General features: G+C 47.6%; 1 protein-coding gene across 2 annotated transcripts in view; it reads right to left on the bottom strand.

Moving 5' to 3' along the window:
- Window positions 1-14,255, bottom strand: part of BCL11A (BCL11 transcription factor A) — a 70,768-nt gene extending 56,513 nt beyond the window's left edge. For both annotated transcript variants that reach the window (XM_054383477.1, XM_054383476.1), the window contains exons 1-2: window positions 14,201-14,255; window positions 8,325-8,654 (exon numbers count right to left, since the gene is read on the bottom strand). In XM_054383477.1, coding sequence (XP_054239452.1) covers window positions 8,325-8,654; window positions 14,201-14,255 — 385 coding nt within the window. The remainder of the gene's footprint in view (window positions 1-8,324; window positions 8,655-14,200) is intronic.
- Between the last annotated feature and the right edge of the window lie 1,523 nt (window positions 14,256-15,778).

The following is a 15,778-nucleotide window of genomic DNA, read 5'->3' as shown; positions in this document are numbered from 1 at the left end:
ATAAACTCAGTAGCTAAAATGCAACAAAACCTAGATGATTCATGCAACATCCAAAAAAAACAAAAACAAAACAAAACAAAAAAACCCACACACACCCCAAAAAAAAAAAAAAAAAGCTGTGATTCTGTAGCAGAGTAACACCGGGTGGCAAATTAATTGCTGTGAACTTGGGAAGGGGTTGGGGAGGATATTTTTTTTTTTTTGCATTTTATATTTCACTGCTTGCTAAATCAATTAAGCAAGAAATTAATGCAAAATTCAACTCCTTACTTCATCAGGAGCAAGGAACTGTAATGAGTGTTTATTTTTTAAAGGTAATAGTTTAGTAATAGCAGCAGTAATACTACTAGTAATAATAATACCCACAACAACAACAATAGCACCACTGAAGGCAGGGCGCTTCTTTAATCCTGTTGTTCAGCAGGAATTCCATTGTTTATTTAGGCAGAGGTTTCTCTATCTGAAGCTAAGATCAAATTGTAGGTGTAATTGTTGAGCACTTAGGCAAAGCAGGAGGATGGAAAAAGAAACCCCTTGGTTTTGACTGACCAAAGCTTGCTCCCCAGGTCTCTCTCCACCACTGCACCTATTCCAATGCCAATTCAGCACCCTCTGAAGCTGCTTCAGACCTCAACAGCACCCTGACAATGCCCGCCTGGAGGGGCAAAGTTGAAGCACAGTTCCTCCTCGAAAGCTATTTCACAGGGATATTAAGCATCATTTCCTTGATGGTAATGCGGTTATTTGGTTTTTGCTTCTTGCTCCAGTCTTGGTGGTTTAGCTATTTAGTGCAAAACACAAAAATCTATGCTCGAGCTGAGCTCCACACCCACCAAATCGGGAAAGCAATGGGATTTGAACAACAGCTTGTGTCAGGTAAGAAGTTCCAGCAGAACCGCAGCAGGGAGAGGTCTCCGGGGAAAGCAGAGAGAAGAAACACTCTGGTGCACTGTCTGGAAATCCAGAATTCTGCAGCTTTTTTTGGCAGCCAATTTGTTTCAAGTGTTTTGTTTCAGGAAATGTATGTATTTTTCTTTGTGCATTGTGTGGATTTACTACAACCGCTCCTGACAGCTGTTGATTCAGTTAAATGAGCACATTATTAAAAATATTCTGCAGAGCCGTGCTGAAGAATGGACACCTTTAGATGGAACTGAAGGTCTGAAACCAGAGGAAGATGCATACAAAACCTCTGTGAAAAGGATGTAGAGCCTGAGCTGTGTCTGTAGCCTGGGGGGCAAAGTGGGCTCCAGCCCCTGTTTGTAGCAACTCTATTTTCTTTGTTCCACCCAGATATTAAATAAGAATGAAAAGCAAAGCCAACAATCCCAAATATAAAAAATAAATGTTTGTTAATACTTGGGAAAATTACATCCCTAGCAAACTGGAATTAATGTGCTTCAAATAATTCTGCACTCTCCCCATACTTTGTTTTCTTTCCCTACTTATTAGGCAATTTTACAGAGGAAGAACACCTATACAAAATGAGGAGGGGAAAGAAGTGGATGTTTTCATTTTGCTTTAGATCAAAGGCAAACAAGAACGCAGACTGTGGCACACTGAGTTTTTTTTTCCACTGCTGTCATTCACACTAGGCTATCGAAGTTTTATCCAATTCCCCAACCTGGCTGCATACTAAGCTGGCTGCGTACAGCTTTATTATAGCGTGGTGGGGAGGAAACATTAATATTCCTGTGTTGCATCTGACAGGACATTTACATGCGCCCATCTGAGCTCACACCTGAGAGCTGCTCCAAGGTACAGTAGCTGTGCTCCGATTGTAAAGGCAAATGAAGAACACAAATTCCCTGCTGGGATTGGGGCTGACCTCACCACACCCCACACCGCAAACCTTTCCCTTGCCAACCCGAGAAGATGCCACCTCCGAATGAAGAATGAGCCGGGGAGCAGCCACCAAATTACCAGCCCACGTGGAAGAAGAGTGAAAAATCTCACTGAGATATTTTAAAGACGCACAGGCAAGAGCAGCTGGCCAATAAAGGTGGGGAAACAAACTCACTGAACCCCACACAGGATGCATTGCATACTAAGCCTGACTAGAAAGACAAAAAGGATGTTTACGGGCTTCAAAACTGGTTTGGCATTTACATTGGAGTGTTTGAAAAAGGTGAGCACTTGCTCTGCCTGTCTGTGAGGGTCTGCAAGTACCAGTCCAGCTCCTGCAAGCATGTAAGCAGGCAGGGGCTGTTCAGTCTGTGTCCAGTGCAGCAAAGTGCACTCAGAATGGTGACCCAAAAGATCAAACTGAGTTTCACAGAAATTCACTATGAAATGGAAAACCATCCCAAGCGCTCGGGCAGTTTGTGGGTCCACTAATGTGCCTGTTATTTTGAAAAGCAATCTACGTAGTACTATCAACCACCATTGATACCACTGCCATGCCGAATGTTACCAGTAGGCAGGCTGGAGTTACTGCATTTGTACCAAGTAAAATAAAATAGGTTCATTAGCCATGGGAGGGGGAAAAAAAAAAAAAAAAAAAAACAAGGAAAAAAATTCCCACAACCAATGGATAATTTTAGAGCCGTGTTACCAGTATGAACATATATTTAAATCTTAATGTATTAAAATATATGAGCTCAGTGCATTTTATGAACTTGTGCTGACACGTAAAGTAGAGCCCAGACAGATAGAAGCTGCATTCTGATGCCGGCCAGGCTGAGAAGATGAACTCCCTGGACTCGTGATATCACCAGTACCACAATCAGACCAAAATCACAACAAGCAGAAAGGTAAGGAGAGATCCTCAGCAATTAGATTAAAAAAAAAAGAAAATAAAACCAAGTGGCAATGTGCCAGGCCATGTCCAGCTTGATGCTAAACACCTTTTATCGTTCAAAGCTGGTATTATTGGATATAAAAGCAGACTGCAGCTTGAGGGAATATAAAAAAAAAAAAATCTGTAATGAGGATGAGTGCAGGCAAACTAGAGGCTGAACTCCCCACTGCCTGCCTACTACCTTGCAAGGCTCTTTAATGGTCTTTATTACTAGAATGAAACAGCAAAGAGCTCGTGGGCTGAGGGTTACATATACAAAATGGGCAATATTAAAAGGCCTTCCCCTCTTTAGAAGAGGCATTACCAAATTATGGCAATGTTTAGAGAAGACTTTCTTTCTCCCATCGGGCTAATTAGAAATTGTTTAACTTACTTCCTGCCTCAGTTTCCATCACCCAGTATTCATTGTTGGGACTCACTGTGCAGAGCCTTACATTTATTCCACATGTTATTTTCACAGCTTTGGGCACGTGATGCTGATGTGCACCTTTGCAGATCTATACAAAGTTTAACGCATGCCAGGCTGCCTCTTCAACGACCACAAACATTTTGGATGCAGCGATGTTTCTGCCCATGATGAGCTCCACAATTACGTGTCCCATACAATAGGAGAAAGAATGCAAAACCTACTTCAGAGCCTCTATACCAGATTTGACTTGCAGGAAACAACAGACCTTCAGAAGGATTCATGGCACCACAACACCCTCATGCTCCCCAGGAAGGATCATGACAAGGCAGAGGAAAACTTTCTACTCTGTTTCTGCGCTTCGAGTGAACTCATACTTGTTTCCAAGAAAGAGCCATTTTTATGTGAGCTGTCTGTAACAGGGGACGGCGGGGAATGGGAACATTAACACAATCTTTACCTTGTACAAAGGATGATATTGCTGTCACATGCTTGCTTCTTAAAAAAATGTTATTTATAAAAGGCAACAGGGAAAGCAGAGAAATTACTGACTCTCCCCTGTAGTCCACTCAAGTAGCGTTAGAGCAACTTTTTGATTCCCTACATTTTTTACATTTCCCCCCCAAAAGAAGTAGATTTCACAGCCATACAGGCCACCGCCTTTAATTAAGCTTTCAAAAGTCTTCTGACAATGCCAACAATTGCAAGACACTTCTAGAGCTCAATCATGCAATCATCGTGACACTTCTATTTACAATTTGTCTTAGAAAGAGTTTCTCTGACATTGTACTTTGACAAAACAGCAGGCTGCTGGTTCACAACCTTTATCTGTCTTATTTACAAATATAGATTGTACACAGGGCTCTGAATCGCAGGAGTGGGAGCCTTGGGGTATCACTCACTATTTTCTTGCTCCTGTGATTGTTTTCCCCAGTCTGTGCTGTTTCTTTGTATGGGGAAAGCAAACAGAATTTGACTTCAAAATCTTTCCATATACCCTTTTTTCACCCTTTTTTTTAAGCTTCAATGCTAACTAGTTAAGGCACGTGTCAATAGTTTTTTGTCTCCACAACAAACAAAATCATAAGGAATTGCAATTTACAATCTACAGAATTATAATGGCAACTACAAATAATCACCCAAGAAAATATCTGTGGTGTAATGACTACTCTAAGACATTACCTCCTGAGAACTGCAATAATCAAATGTACTTGGTGCAAAAATCTAGCACGGAATTGTGTCCACCTTCCCCCCACTACTGCAGAGAGGATTTTTTTGACTCTATTTTCCCATGTGTTTTATTTGAATGCCACAAGCAGATTGAGAATAAAGGATTCGAGCAGTAAAACTGACGTCCCCTCCTCCTCCCCTCTTTGTACAGTAAATACAGCATCTGCAGTAACACATTTGGCATTGTAAAGGGGAATATGCAGCAGCACTCAAAAGTGCTCCTACCAACTGAATCCAAGTAACATTTAAGATTCTTCCTCACTCAAAAAAACAACCTTTCATTAATTCCCTCGGATTTATACATTCAACAAACAAACCGCTAAAACCTGACACTGGTGGCCGATAAATATTTCTTCAGCCTTTTCAATAAGTGACCAGCGATTTTACATTCACTGATCTCCAGATACTTCAGTTAATATTTCCTCCTGTTGTAAAATATGAGAGCGGATAAGTAAAAGCCCTGCCGTAGCACTCACTGCAAATCACAGGCTACCGGTATCTGGTGGTAAGGCTTTGACATACATATTGATGAAAGCTGCCTCGTTGGACCCACACAACATATCCTATTAATTTTCAGTTAAATTTATGACATTTCAGCTCCGGTGCTGGATCAGCATCACTCAAAATTTTTATGGCAAGTCACAGTCAGACACCCACATGGAAGAGGCAGGTATGCATGCCGGCACCTCTGTGGATCTCACAGCTACTGCACAGGTTGCATACACACATACAAGCTCTCAGAATCATCCCTGTCTCTGGAAAATGGTGAGGACAGAGAGCAGCCTATCGACAGTTAAAATAGACATAATTTCTCCCTGCATTTGAATGACTTGCTGCCTCCTTCCTCATCTTTAGTTAAGTTGATCCTTAACCATTACTTATCTTCAGATGATCTTTTACTGTAACACACCAACTTACTGGGTCCAGAACTGCAGACAGAGCACATCCAGTACCTAGGGGAGATCTGCAGCACCTCTGTGTCCAGAGCTAACCTGTAACACCTCCTTCAGCCTAACAACTAACTGTGGACATTTTTATAGTGTGCCAAATAGATACTTTCTGGTCTCTTATCAGCTCTTATCAGAATCAGCTCCCTCAGCTCCTGCATATGGTTCTGAAGTCAGCCCCAATCCTCTTTTTTTTCTCTTTTTCAATTATGTACTCTTACCTTTTCGGATTTTTTATTCTTGTACACAAATCAGATATAAAATGCCAGAATGGAAGAGGTTCACTGCAGGGGCTCCAGAAACCTTAACACAGCTCCCTCCAAGACCCTCACTGTGAATTTTACTGCTAGACCCCACAAACTCCTGGCTACAAGCAATGGGTCATTCTAGCTACAGCTATGCTTCTCTGCAATACGAAGGAGGTCAGCTCACCCAAATGAAAGTGGAGGTGAGAACACAAAAGGGAGGAGCAGCGCCAAGAGCTTGTAACTCCTGGTGCTCAATACCTCTCCCAAAGCCTGGTTACATTTCCCACCACTGGGAACAACTGGGGGACACCAGTGCCCCTCAACTTCATCCCAGTCAGGGAGGTGCAGGAGAAGACCTGAACTCCTGGACCTCCCATTCACAGGCTCAGCTGGGCACTACTGTGCAGAAAACTTGGGACAGGAAATGCCACAGCTCGATCTTTGCTCACAACAACACATGCATCACAGACCTCCTCCCTGCATGGCAACACAGCTGCTGCCAGTTGGGCCCACTGCAGAGCAAAGGCAGACATGTAAGAGTGAGCAGAATCAAGCCCCTGTCCATGTGCACCTCTTCACACTCATTGCCCTCTTCTCCTTGAACTATTTGAAGTTAGTAAAAAACAGAGTCTTTACTGAATCAAAATCCTCATGACATTGCACAAGGACAAATCCTGCTCACTTCACATCACCTGCACCAAATGAGTGGCAGAGCAAAACCCTCAGCTGAGGAGTTTCCCTTGTGAAGACCTCCTGACATGGCCATCCCTTCAGCCAAGGAACCTATTTGGGACCACAGCACAGAGAGCAGGTTTAATTCTTGCTTGACAGATACTGTGTTTTGTCTTTTCAACAGAGCGGCACTGTACGTAAATACAGCGTTACATCACACCACCACTCCTCCATATTTGGTGATTTAGTATGGCTCCAGAGCTCGGAAGACTACAAATCCCTTCCGCCAGGCTCCCACTTCATTAATCATGCCTACGCTTCTGCTCCTTTTCCATCAGATTGCAGGCAGCACATGGAAATGGGCACTGCCCTCTACCACTCTGGGAGAAAAAAAAACAACATCTTTAACATCTGTGGCTGAGAAGTGCAGTATGTAGGATTACCAGGATTTTAAAGTCTTGCTTAAAACATAGCAAAGCAGCAGCTGAGCCTCTTTTTCCTCCTAAACATATATATACATGCATTAAAAATAATACCCAAACTTTGCAAAAAACAGGATATATTCGTTCACAAGGTACACAAGTGGATGCAGATGGCTTTGCATACATATATGCATACAGAAACACACACGTACGCTGATACTTATTTGCTGCCACCACAAACCCTTCTGAACTACAGCTCTCCAGTGTTGATTTACTGACCAGTGTGGAGGCCAGGGAGGCTGCAGGAGGATTGAGCTGAACCTCCCAGCTCCTACTGCCCTATTATGGTTTAATTTTCTGGCCAAAGCAAGCCCAAGACAAGCTCCAGCACATCATGTGATCATGTACTGTGCCTCTGAAAATGCAGAGCGGTCCTGTAGGCTCCCCAAAGAGAGATACCAGCAGTGCCACAGCCCAGACAACGCTGGGAGAGGGGGTTCTGAAACCAGTTCAGGCATTTATTGGCATTGATAGGCTGCAGTCTCGCCTTTTTTGACTGGCAGCATTGGCGCCATTTGAAGTGATTTGCAACGCTTGTTGCAAATGGGTAGTACTTTTGTTTACTAGCAGGATTTTAAAAGCAGAGCATGCCTTCTTACCCTCCCAGGACTCCGGGATTTTCTCTCACATAACACACTCTCTTTTTTCAACCTCATTTGTGAAAATATCTGCCCAGTGAATGGCTTACTGGCTTAAAAGAAATAGTAATTATGTTAAGAAATTGAAATATTTACTTTTCTTGTAAAAGAACCCTACATTTCATATTGTTTTGTTGCAAAAACCAGAACTCTGCCTTGGACATTTGTACGGTTGACATGTGGTTGTGTAAACCGCAAACAAAATCAAGATACATCTGTCAAAACCACATCAGAGACAAGAGAGAGCACAGCAAAGCATTTATCATTTGGCTGAGGAGGCAGGCTGCAGAGAGCAGCCTTTCCTGTCAAACCAACCTTTTGAAATTTCCAACATGCCCTTAAACTTTTCGAATAAGCATGTCTGTGCGCTTCAGCAACTGCCCTCTCTACTCTGGCCTGGCCAGTCGAAAATGGCATCTTAAAGTCAAGGTCGGTGGTGTCACTTTGCCATGGGGCTGTGTTTAATTACAGTCCATACGCTGACAGCCAATATGGAACCAAGGCTCGCTGATGCTCAGTTAACTCTTTCACCCCTGACTTTCCCAAAGACTCACAAGCTCCTTGCTGTATCACTCGACAGGCTATGAAATCTCCTCCTGCAGCGCTACAGCAGGCGAGACACTGGGAAATGGTGAGTACAATACAGACAAATCACGAGAGCAGCCTCAAACAATACCGTTAGAAATACCGGCTGGCATGGCACGTGCCTGTTGATCCTGCCTCTGCACAGGCACTAGGAAACACTGGTCCTGTGCTCACTACTAACCAAAGGCAGAGTATCTAACACATCGGCAGTCACGGCGAGCAGGAGACAGACAACGGCAGTTTACAACTGTGAACATGCTACATTGCAACTGAAACAGAAATACACTTGCAAACACTTCTCCTTGCTTTAATTTACCTGCTATATGTTCCTGTTTAGGGCAAATTCCTCTAGATGACGTTGATAAACAATCGTCATCCTCTGGCGTAACCTGGATGCCAACCTCCACAGGATTGGATGCTTTTTTCAGCTCACTTGGTGAGGGTGAAGGTGGCTTATCCACAGCCTTCTCTAAGCAGAGACTGCCATTGCATTGTTTCCGTTTGTGCTCAATAAAAATAAGAATGTCCCCCAACGGGAAGTTCATCTGACACTGGCCACAAGTGAGGAGGTCGTGGTCCCCTTCTGGAGCTCCCAATGTGCCATGTTCAGGTTCATCATCAGTGAGAATGGCTTCAAGAGGTTCGGCTGCAGTTTGAGAAACAAAAGGAGAATCATTAGAGATCTCGGGGAAAGGCACTGGGCGCAGGGGGGTTGCAGAACACACAGACCCCCCTCTTCATGAATATTACACCCCACTCACAACATCTGCCCCCTGACTAAACTCATGCAACATGGCTATCAGCAAAGCAGAGAGGAGATGAATTCGTCAGTTAACAAGGAAGAGGTTCTGCAGAAGCAGCTGTATCATGAAGAACTCAGAAAGCAAGCACTGCAACCCTCTCCGTGCTCCTAAATGGAGACAAATTTCTGACTCGACTGAATGATTCGGCGCTAAAATTAAATGAATAGGTTGGGAGAATACACTGCAAAACTCTGGTAGTACTATGAAGAGAAGTGAATAGTGTTTTTTTGCCAGATGGACTACTCGTGTATATGAATTCAAGGCTAAAAGCACTGCACACACTCTCTCACACACACACAGGTGTGTATTTTCCACTAGCGAGACCTACTGTCTGAAATTCAGAAGGCTTAACTGCATGGGTGCAGACAAAAGGTGTTTCAACATAATAGATACTGCACATTCCCTATACAGGCCATGCAGGTAGTACATGTTAAAAGAAAGGGAGACCCAGACCACATGGCCACGCACACCCAGGCAGCGATACTCAGGGCACATACAGCTTTATAATGCACATGTACATGTATATGTATGTGTTTGTGCCCATCAGCCTGTGTTCAGTTTCCAATTTAAAAAATCAAAAGACAGGAGGGAGGGAGGGGATGGGGCAAATACATAAATGAATGGCAGAATCCAAAATGGTATAAAGCAAGTGCAGCAGAAATGCCTGCGGGGCGAGAGGAGGCACTTATGTCTTTTCACCTACTTCTTGGGATTCAAACAAATATCAAATTCATGATGTAGTCCACCCCAAGGTATTATCTAGATGGGATATTTTTTAGTATTTAAGGAAACCAGGCAATCAGTGATTTTTTTCATTTTTACCCTGAAATAAAGGAATGCCTAAATTATCTCAAATGTGCTGGCACTGGTGGCCCTCAGCACCTAAAAATCAGCATGGCCAAGCAACTGCCACATTTCCTCCTAGCAGTGAGAAGCACCTTCTTTAAACTGAAAATACCTTGCCTAATGTTGTCAAAGTTGACAAATTTCCTGAATGAGCTCCAAAAAGCTTCATTATGAGGCTATTTTTGCTCACAGAATCGTCAGTAGATGCTCTAACGAGGCAGAAGTGGCTGTCTTTTCTTGTAGCCTTTTTTTTTTGGTTGCTAAGTTTGCAGAGAAATACCTTGGCAATCTGTGTGCAGTCTCCATCACTATTGCCTTTCACAAGAGAAAAAAAAATATAAATACCAGCAGTGTGTTGGTATTCCTCTCTCCGCACAATACAACACCCAGGTTAACAGCAGCGAGCAGGAAAGGATACTACAAATACAACCCACCTCAAAACACTGCCAGGTAACGTAGTGGGAGAGAAGATAACTCCTAAACAGTTAATCAGTCTGACCTTCTTTAGCTGGCTGCCAATTTCACATTTAATGAACTTAAAGCCACAGAGAATCAAAAAATAGATTTTAATTTGACTGCACAATATTGGAACTGATTCTGATAAAGTGCAAAAATCCAGTGAACTCAGGTTAAATTTATTTCAACCCTACCCAGGCTGCATATTAGGAGGAAGATCTGGAGTAGCTCCCAGTTGTGCTGGGTAAAATAATATGGAAAAAGCACACTACCTCGCCGTACCTCAGCTCCAACTAGGACACGGGGATCCAGCCCATCATTTCTTGCCTCTAGTACTACTTCTAATTTAATATAAGGTCAACCACAGGAATATGAAGGTTACATTCGGATTAATAAAAACAATGTCTTAATCTTAATCGCTGTGGTTTTCTTCTGAACTTGCAGACCGACAAGATAAGCCACACAATGTGCATTCCACAATCGGGAAGCTGAGAGCAGAGCAGTGTGTTTCTGCGGGATTGCTGGGCATGGCATTCCTTCTCCCCAGCCATTCCTCTGTGTTCAGACCGAGGGAGTAAGTTATGACAGGGATAATTCCACCAGTAGCTCACTGCACACCACAGACAAAGGTATTTTGGAAAGCTAACTTCCAGCTCCCGAACTCTCGGCAGCTAAAGACACAAAATAACCCGTATTCCCCTTACAAGTGGTTTAAGTGAGGAGCTCTGCATAATCATTCCTCAATTACAATGTTTTCCCGCGGCCCGATTTCTTTCTGACACTGTCAGTATTATTTAGCAGTGGAAGGTAACCTGCTGCTTCAACCCCAGACAGTTAAAAAAAGCGCTAAACAAAAATAGAATTTGCTAAAGACTGTACTGGCTCGGCTGATTTACACTCCAAACCAGGAAATGAAGTGGTAATTCAGAGGTTGCTGATTACACCTCCACATTTCACCTAATTAATTTTATAGGAGGCAAAGTTCTTGAAAATAACAAGATGATCAAATGTACAGATATAAAACCTGTAACCTCAACATTTTCTATGCTCTTAATGTAAATTATTGCTAATTAACAAGAATTATATACTAATGTATGAAATACATCTGGCACCGTGTTCACTGCAAAACATTTGGCTCCTGACGGGAGGCAGAATCAGCAAAAAACCCGGGGTTTATTATTCCTGCTACTTTTAAAACAGTACCTAAAACACTGGCTTTACAAAGAAAAAGACAAAAATACAATTCACCTGGTCTTGCCACTGATCTGCAGGATGCGCGTTTTAATTCTGGGGCAATAAAAATTCCCTGCCTGGGTCCCTAATCATCCGTCCCTATTTTTCATGCAAATTGCCCTTACACCAACATGTCTTTTCTTTGCCCTCCTACTCTCCCCCCCCAACATCCTCGCCGCCCCCCCCCCGCCCGCCTTCTCAGTCATCCAAACAACCGCACCGTCTGTCTGGCAAAAAGCGGGACGGATTTTGGAGAGAAAGGAGGTACGGGGGGTGATGGGGAGGGGAGGTGGGATGCCATGGCACGGCGAAGGGAAATGCCCCGGCAGTTCATCTGCGCTGCCGGGGCACTTCCCTTCGCCGTGTCGTGGGAAGGATGGAAAAGAGGCTGTTTAACGGCAAGTTTATGTCCTGGGATCGTGGAAAGGGGATAAAACTTAGGAATACAATGGCAACCAACAGGTTTTGGGAGTGGGGGGAACCCGGGAGACGGTAGAGGAGAGAATCACTCGCTGCCTCCCGGAGCAAGCAAACTCCGCGCAAAATTAAGAACAAAGAAGAAGGGGGGGGAGGGGGAGGGAACTGAGCGCCCTGCCCCCCTCCCGCCGCGGGCCGGGAGGCAGCACAGGAACCGGCCAGGTTCAAGTTCGTGGGGCTGCCCGGTCCTTGTTTGATCTCGCTGTGCCTCCTAGCGACCGAATCGGGCAGGCGGACCCTCCGCCGTACCGGCACCGGCATCCCCCCGCTGCTCGGCTCCCCCAGCTCGGCCTCCCTCTCCTCCTTGCTTCTTCCAACCCACCCACACCCCCCCCTTTCCCATCCTCATCGCCGGCGTAACTCTCGCCGAAGGGAGCCACACACACACCCCCCCCCCCATTTCCACGGGACAGTCCCAGCCGCCGCCACTCCCGCCCCTCACGTGCGGAAACTCCGCGCTGGGCCGCGGGTGTCTTAGCGGGGGGATCTCGCCCGTCTGCTCTGCCCCCGGGGACGCGTTGCAGACTCCTTCCTCTCCGTGATGCCTTTTCCCCACTCGGGAAAGCCCACCCCCCGTACACCATTGGGGGAGGGGAAGGGGGGTGTTGCACACGCCATGAGACTGTAACCTTCACCCTAACGTGCAATTCAAAGAAAGAAGGGGGGGGGGGGGGAAGCCCTGAAAAGTGGAGGGGAAAGAGGGCGAAAACGGCGGGTTCGGGAGGTTGAGGGACTGAGTCCTTCGATTTCCCACTCCGGGTTTTAGGGAAAACTTTGGGCAGGGCAGGGCAGAGCTCCCCGACCGGCAGCATTTCGCTCAGGGGTGCTCCATGTGCGAACCTGGCTAGAAACGTCTGTGCAGCCGTGGGGGGAGAGAAATAACAACGTAAAGTTTGAGGTGGTTTTGGAAAGGGAGAGGGATCTGGCAGGCAGAAATCGTCCTGGATTTTCTCTGCCATCCCTGGGAAGGAACAAAACCCAGGGAGTAATGGGGGAAAAAGAGAAAAAAAAGGGGGGGGCGGGTGTTGTTGAGAGAAGCATGCATTTCCCCTTCCGCCCCCCCCAGCTCACCCAGAGGAAAAGGGGGTTTGTTGTTGTGTTCTGGTTTGGTTTTGTTTTGGGGTTTTATCCCTTCTTTCCTACCCCCCTTAGCCCCAAACCTTTCCAGCTCGAGTTGCCTTTTGTTGTGCAAAGAGCGCTCTCACTTATCTTGCATCTAGCCCTGGTGTGTGTGCTGCCGGCTGGAGGGAGGGAGGCAGCCGAGGAGTTTTTGTTGCGAACGATGCATGGTGGGGATGGGAGGTTTAGCTGCTTGCTTTTTGCTTTTTTTCTTTTTCCTCCTGGGGAGAGCGGATTTGGTTTGGGGTTGCAATGCGAAGGGTGAGAACGGGGGCCGTTAGCGGGTCCAAGTGTGTGTGAGCGTGTGCGTGCGTGTGTGCGTGCTCAGCCCGGGCTCCACGCTCGCCTCTGTTTGTTGGCAGGAGGCTCCCCGCACACGCGGTGCTTGTAAACATTCAGACACGAGATTTTTCCCAATCAAAATCCACTTCCACTTTTTTTTTTTTTTTTTTTTTTTGAAAATCTTCCAAAAAATAGTAAGCGAGCGGGAGAACGCGAAGCGAAGGCGAGAAGGGAATCCCTCCCGGCATGGCTCGGCTCGGCAGCCTCTTCTCCCGGTTGCCGCCCCCCGCCCCAGCCAGCCCCGAGCCCGAGCGGCGGCGGGGCGAGGTCGAGGCGGCGGAGCCCCGCACAGTGCCTGCCCGGGGACGGCCACCCCGCAACCCCGCGGCGGGAACAAAAGGGAGGCGGCTCAGTTCAGCTCCCCCCTCTCTAGAAGGGTTGCCGCGGGGCGACGGGGCCAGCCTGCCGGTAGCGGATGGGCTGCAGGCGCTGGACTTTCTCCTCGCTCCCCTCTCCCGCAGCTCCCGCCCTCCCGGTCAAGGTGCCCGGTATCCATCCCGCCGCTCCCATTGGAATTTCTTTACACTTTCAGTCGATTCTCACCCGCGGTAGCCCCGCACCGAGCCCGCGCGGAGCGGCTGGCCGCCAGTACTGGGGAGAAATCCGCCGCGCTTTCCGCCAAAGAGCGGGGAAAGCGGGAGGAGCGGGGAGGAGGGAACGCAGCGGGGCAGGGCAAGAGCACAGGGTAAGAGAAAAAGAAGAAAAGTGATCAAGGTGATTAAAATAGAGAGGGAGAAATTAACCGGAATGCTGAGAACCCCGAGACGGATGAGTTCATCTTTTTCCCCGACTCGCTCTTACTTTTTTCTTTCTTCCCCCCCCCCCCCCTTTTTTTTCTTTTCCCCCTCGTTTTCGCTCAAATTAAAAATGAAACCGTGAAAGGGAAATTAAATAAATCGCTCTCCGGGTTACTTACGTGAAAATTCCCGTTTGCTTAAGTGCTGGGGTTTGCCTTGCTTGCGGCGCGACATGGTGGGTTGGTGGCTTCGGTGGCTTGTGAGTCGCTCGGTTCACATCGGGAGAGACGGGTTAGAGAGGAAGGAGACTCCAGAGAAAATATCTTCATCAATGTCTTTTGACATCCAAAATAAATTAGAAATAATACAAAGATGGCGCAGGGAAGATGAATTGTGGGATAGCAGTCATGGCTTTTTTTTTCCCTTTTTTTTTTTGTGTGTGCGAGGGAAAAAAAAAAAAGAGAGAGAGAGGGAGAGAGAGAGAGAGAGGGAGAGAGAAGGAGAGAGAGAGATGAAAAAAAAATGGCAAAAGCCCCCCTGAGCTGCAAGTTCAAGTGCGGACGTGACGTCCCTGCGAACTTGAACGTCAGGAGCCTGGATGGACAGAGACATACAAAACATGGGCAGGGCAAGCCGGGGAGAGGGGAGGAGGGAAGGCGAAGGCAACACCAATGGACACTCATCAGGGGCTGGACATGAAAAAGAGAGCAGGACAAGCCAATGGACAGTGATCGCAGGGGGGAGAGGGGAGGGGGGCGCGGCGGGTGGGGGTGCACCGGCCGCCCGGCGCACGCTGCTGAATGGGGCCGGGGGGCCGGAGGCGGAGGAGGCGGCGGCCGACCCCGCAACTGGCCGCGGAGGAGCGGCTGCAGGAGGGGAGTGGAGAGAGGGGCGAGGAGAGGCAATTAAACACGCACACGGGGAAAAAAAGGGAAGGAAGAGAGAGGGAGAAAGCGAGCAGCGGCGGTACACGCACGCACACCCCCGCTGCAAAAGCAAATACATCAATGAAGCAGCAAAAGCCGGGCAGGGGGGGCTGCGGGCCACGCGAGCCCCGGGATGTTGCCGGGAGGTGGGAGAGCTGGGGGACGCCAGGTAGGACCGGAGACCACCCAAAAAAAAAAACAGGCGGGGGGGCGGGAAGGGGGGGGCCTATGGCTTCCGGCTTCCCCACTTGTATGTGTCCCCCCCGCCTCGAAGCCGCCGAGTCCCCTCCTCCCGTGAGCTGCGGCCCGTCCCCTGAGGACGGCGGCAGCAGCTCCGTGGGGGAGTGAGGATGGCGGCGAGTATGAAGAGGGAAACTTCGGCCTTGCCCCGCCGCCGAGCCGCGGTTGTCGCCGCGGGGGAGAAGCGAACGGAGTTTGGCGAGCGGGAAAGCGGCAAAGGACAGAAGAAGCCGCGGGGCGGGGGGGAAGAGGGGGAGGGTGGGAAGAGAAGGCCGGCGGGATCGCGCAGCTTTCCCCGAGGGCTTCTCTCACCCACCAGTCTGGACACTCTCTCCCAGCGGAACTCCGAGCCTTGCCTGCAGCGACAGTCTCTTAACGAAAGCGAAACGCGGGGCTGCCGGCGGCGGGCTGGCACTACGGGAGGGGTGGAGGGGGGAGAGACAAGGAGAGGGAGACACCGAGAATTGACTGGAGTTAGGAGGATGCGGCGGTAACAAGCGGTTGCAACTTCGTCCCAAACATTCGGAGGTTGCCGGCAGCGGGAGGGATCAGGTTGCACTAAGGAGTAAGCACCGGAGGCGAACGGGCGTT

This window comes from Indicator indicator, chromosome 9 (genome assembly GCF_027791375.1).
Source record: "Indicator indicator isolate 239-I01 chromosome 9, UM_Iind_1.1, whole genome shotgun sequence".
In the NCBI taxonomy this organism is placed as follows: Eukaryota; Metazoa; Chordata; class Aves; order Piciformes; family Indicatoridae; genus Indicator; species Indicator indicator.
Note: the sequence above shows the minus strand (reverse complement) of the source record. Positions and strands in the feature narration are given on the sequence as shown.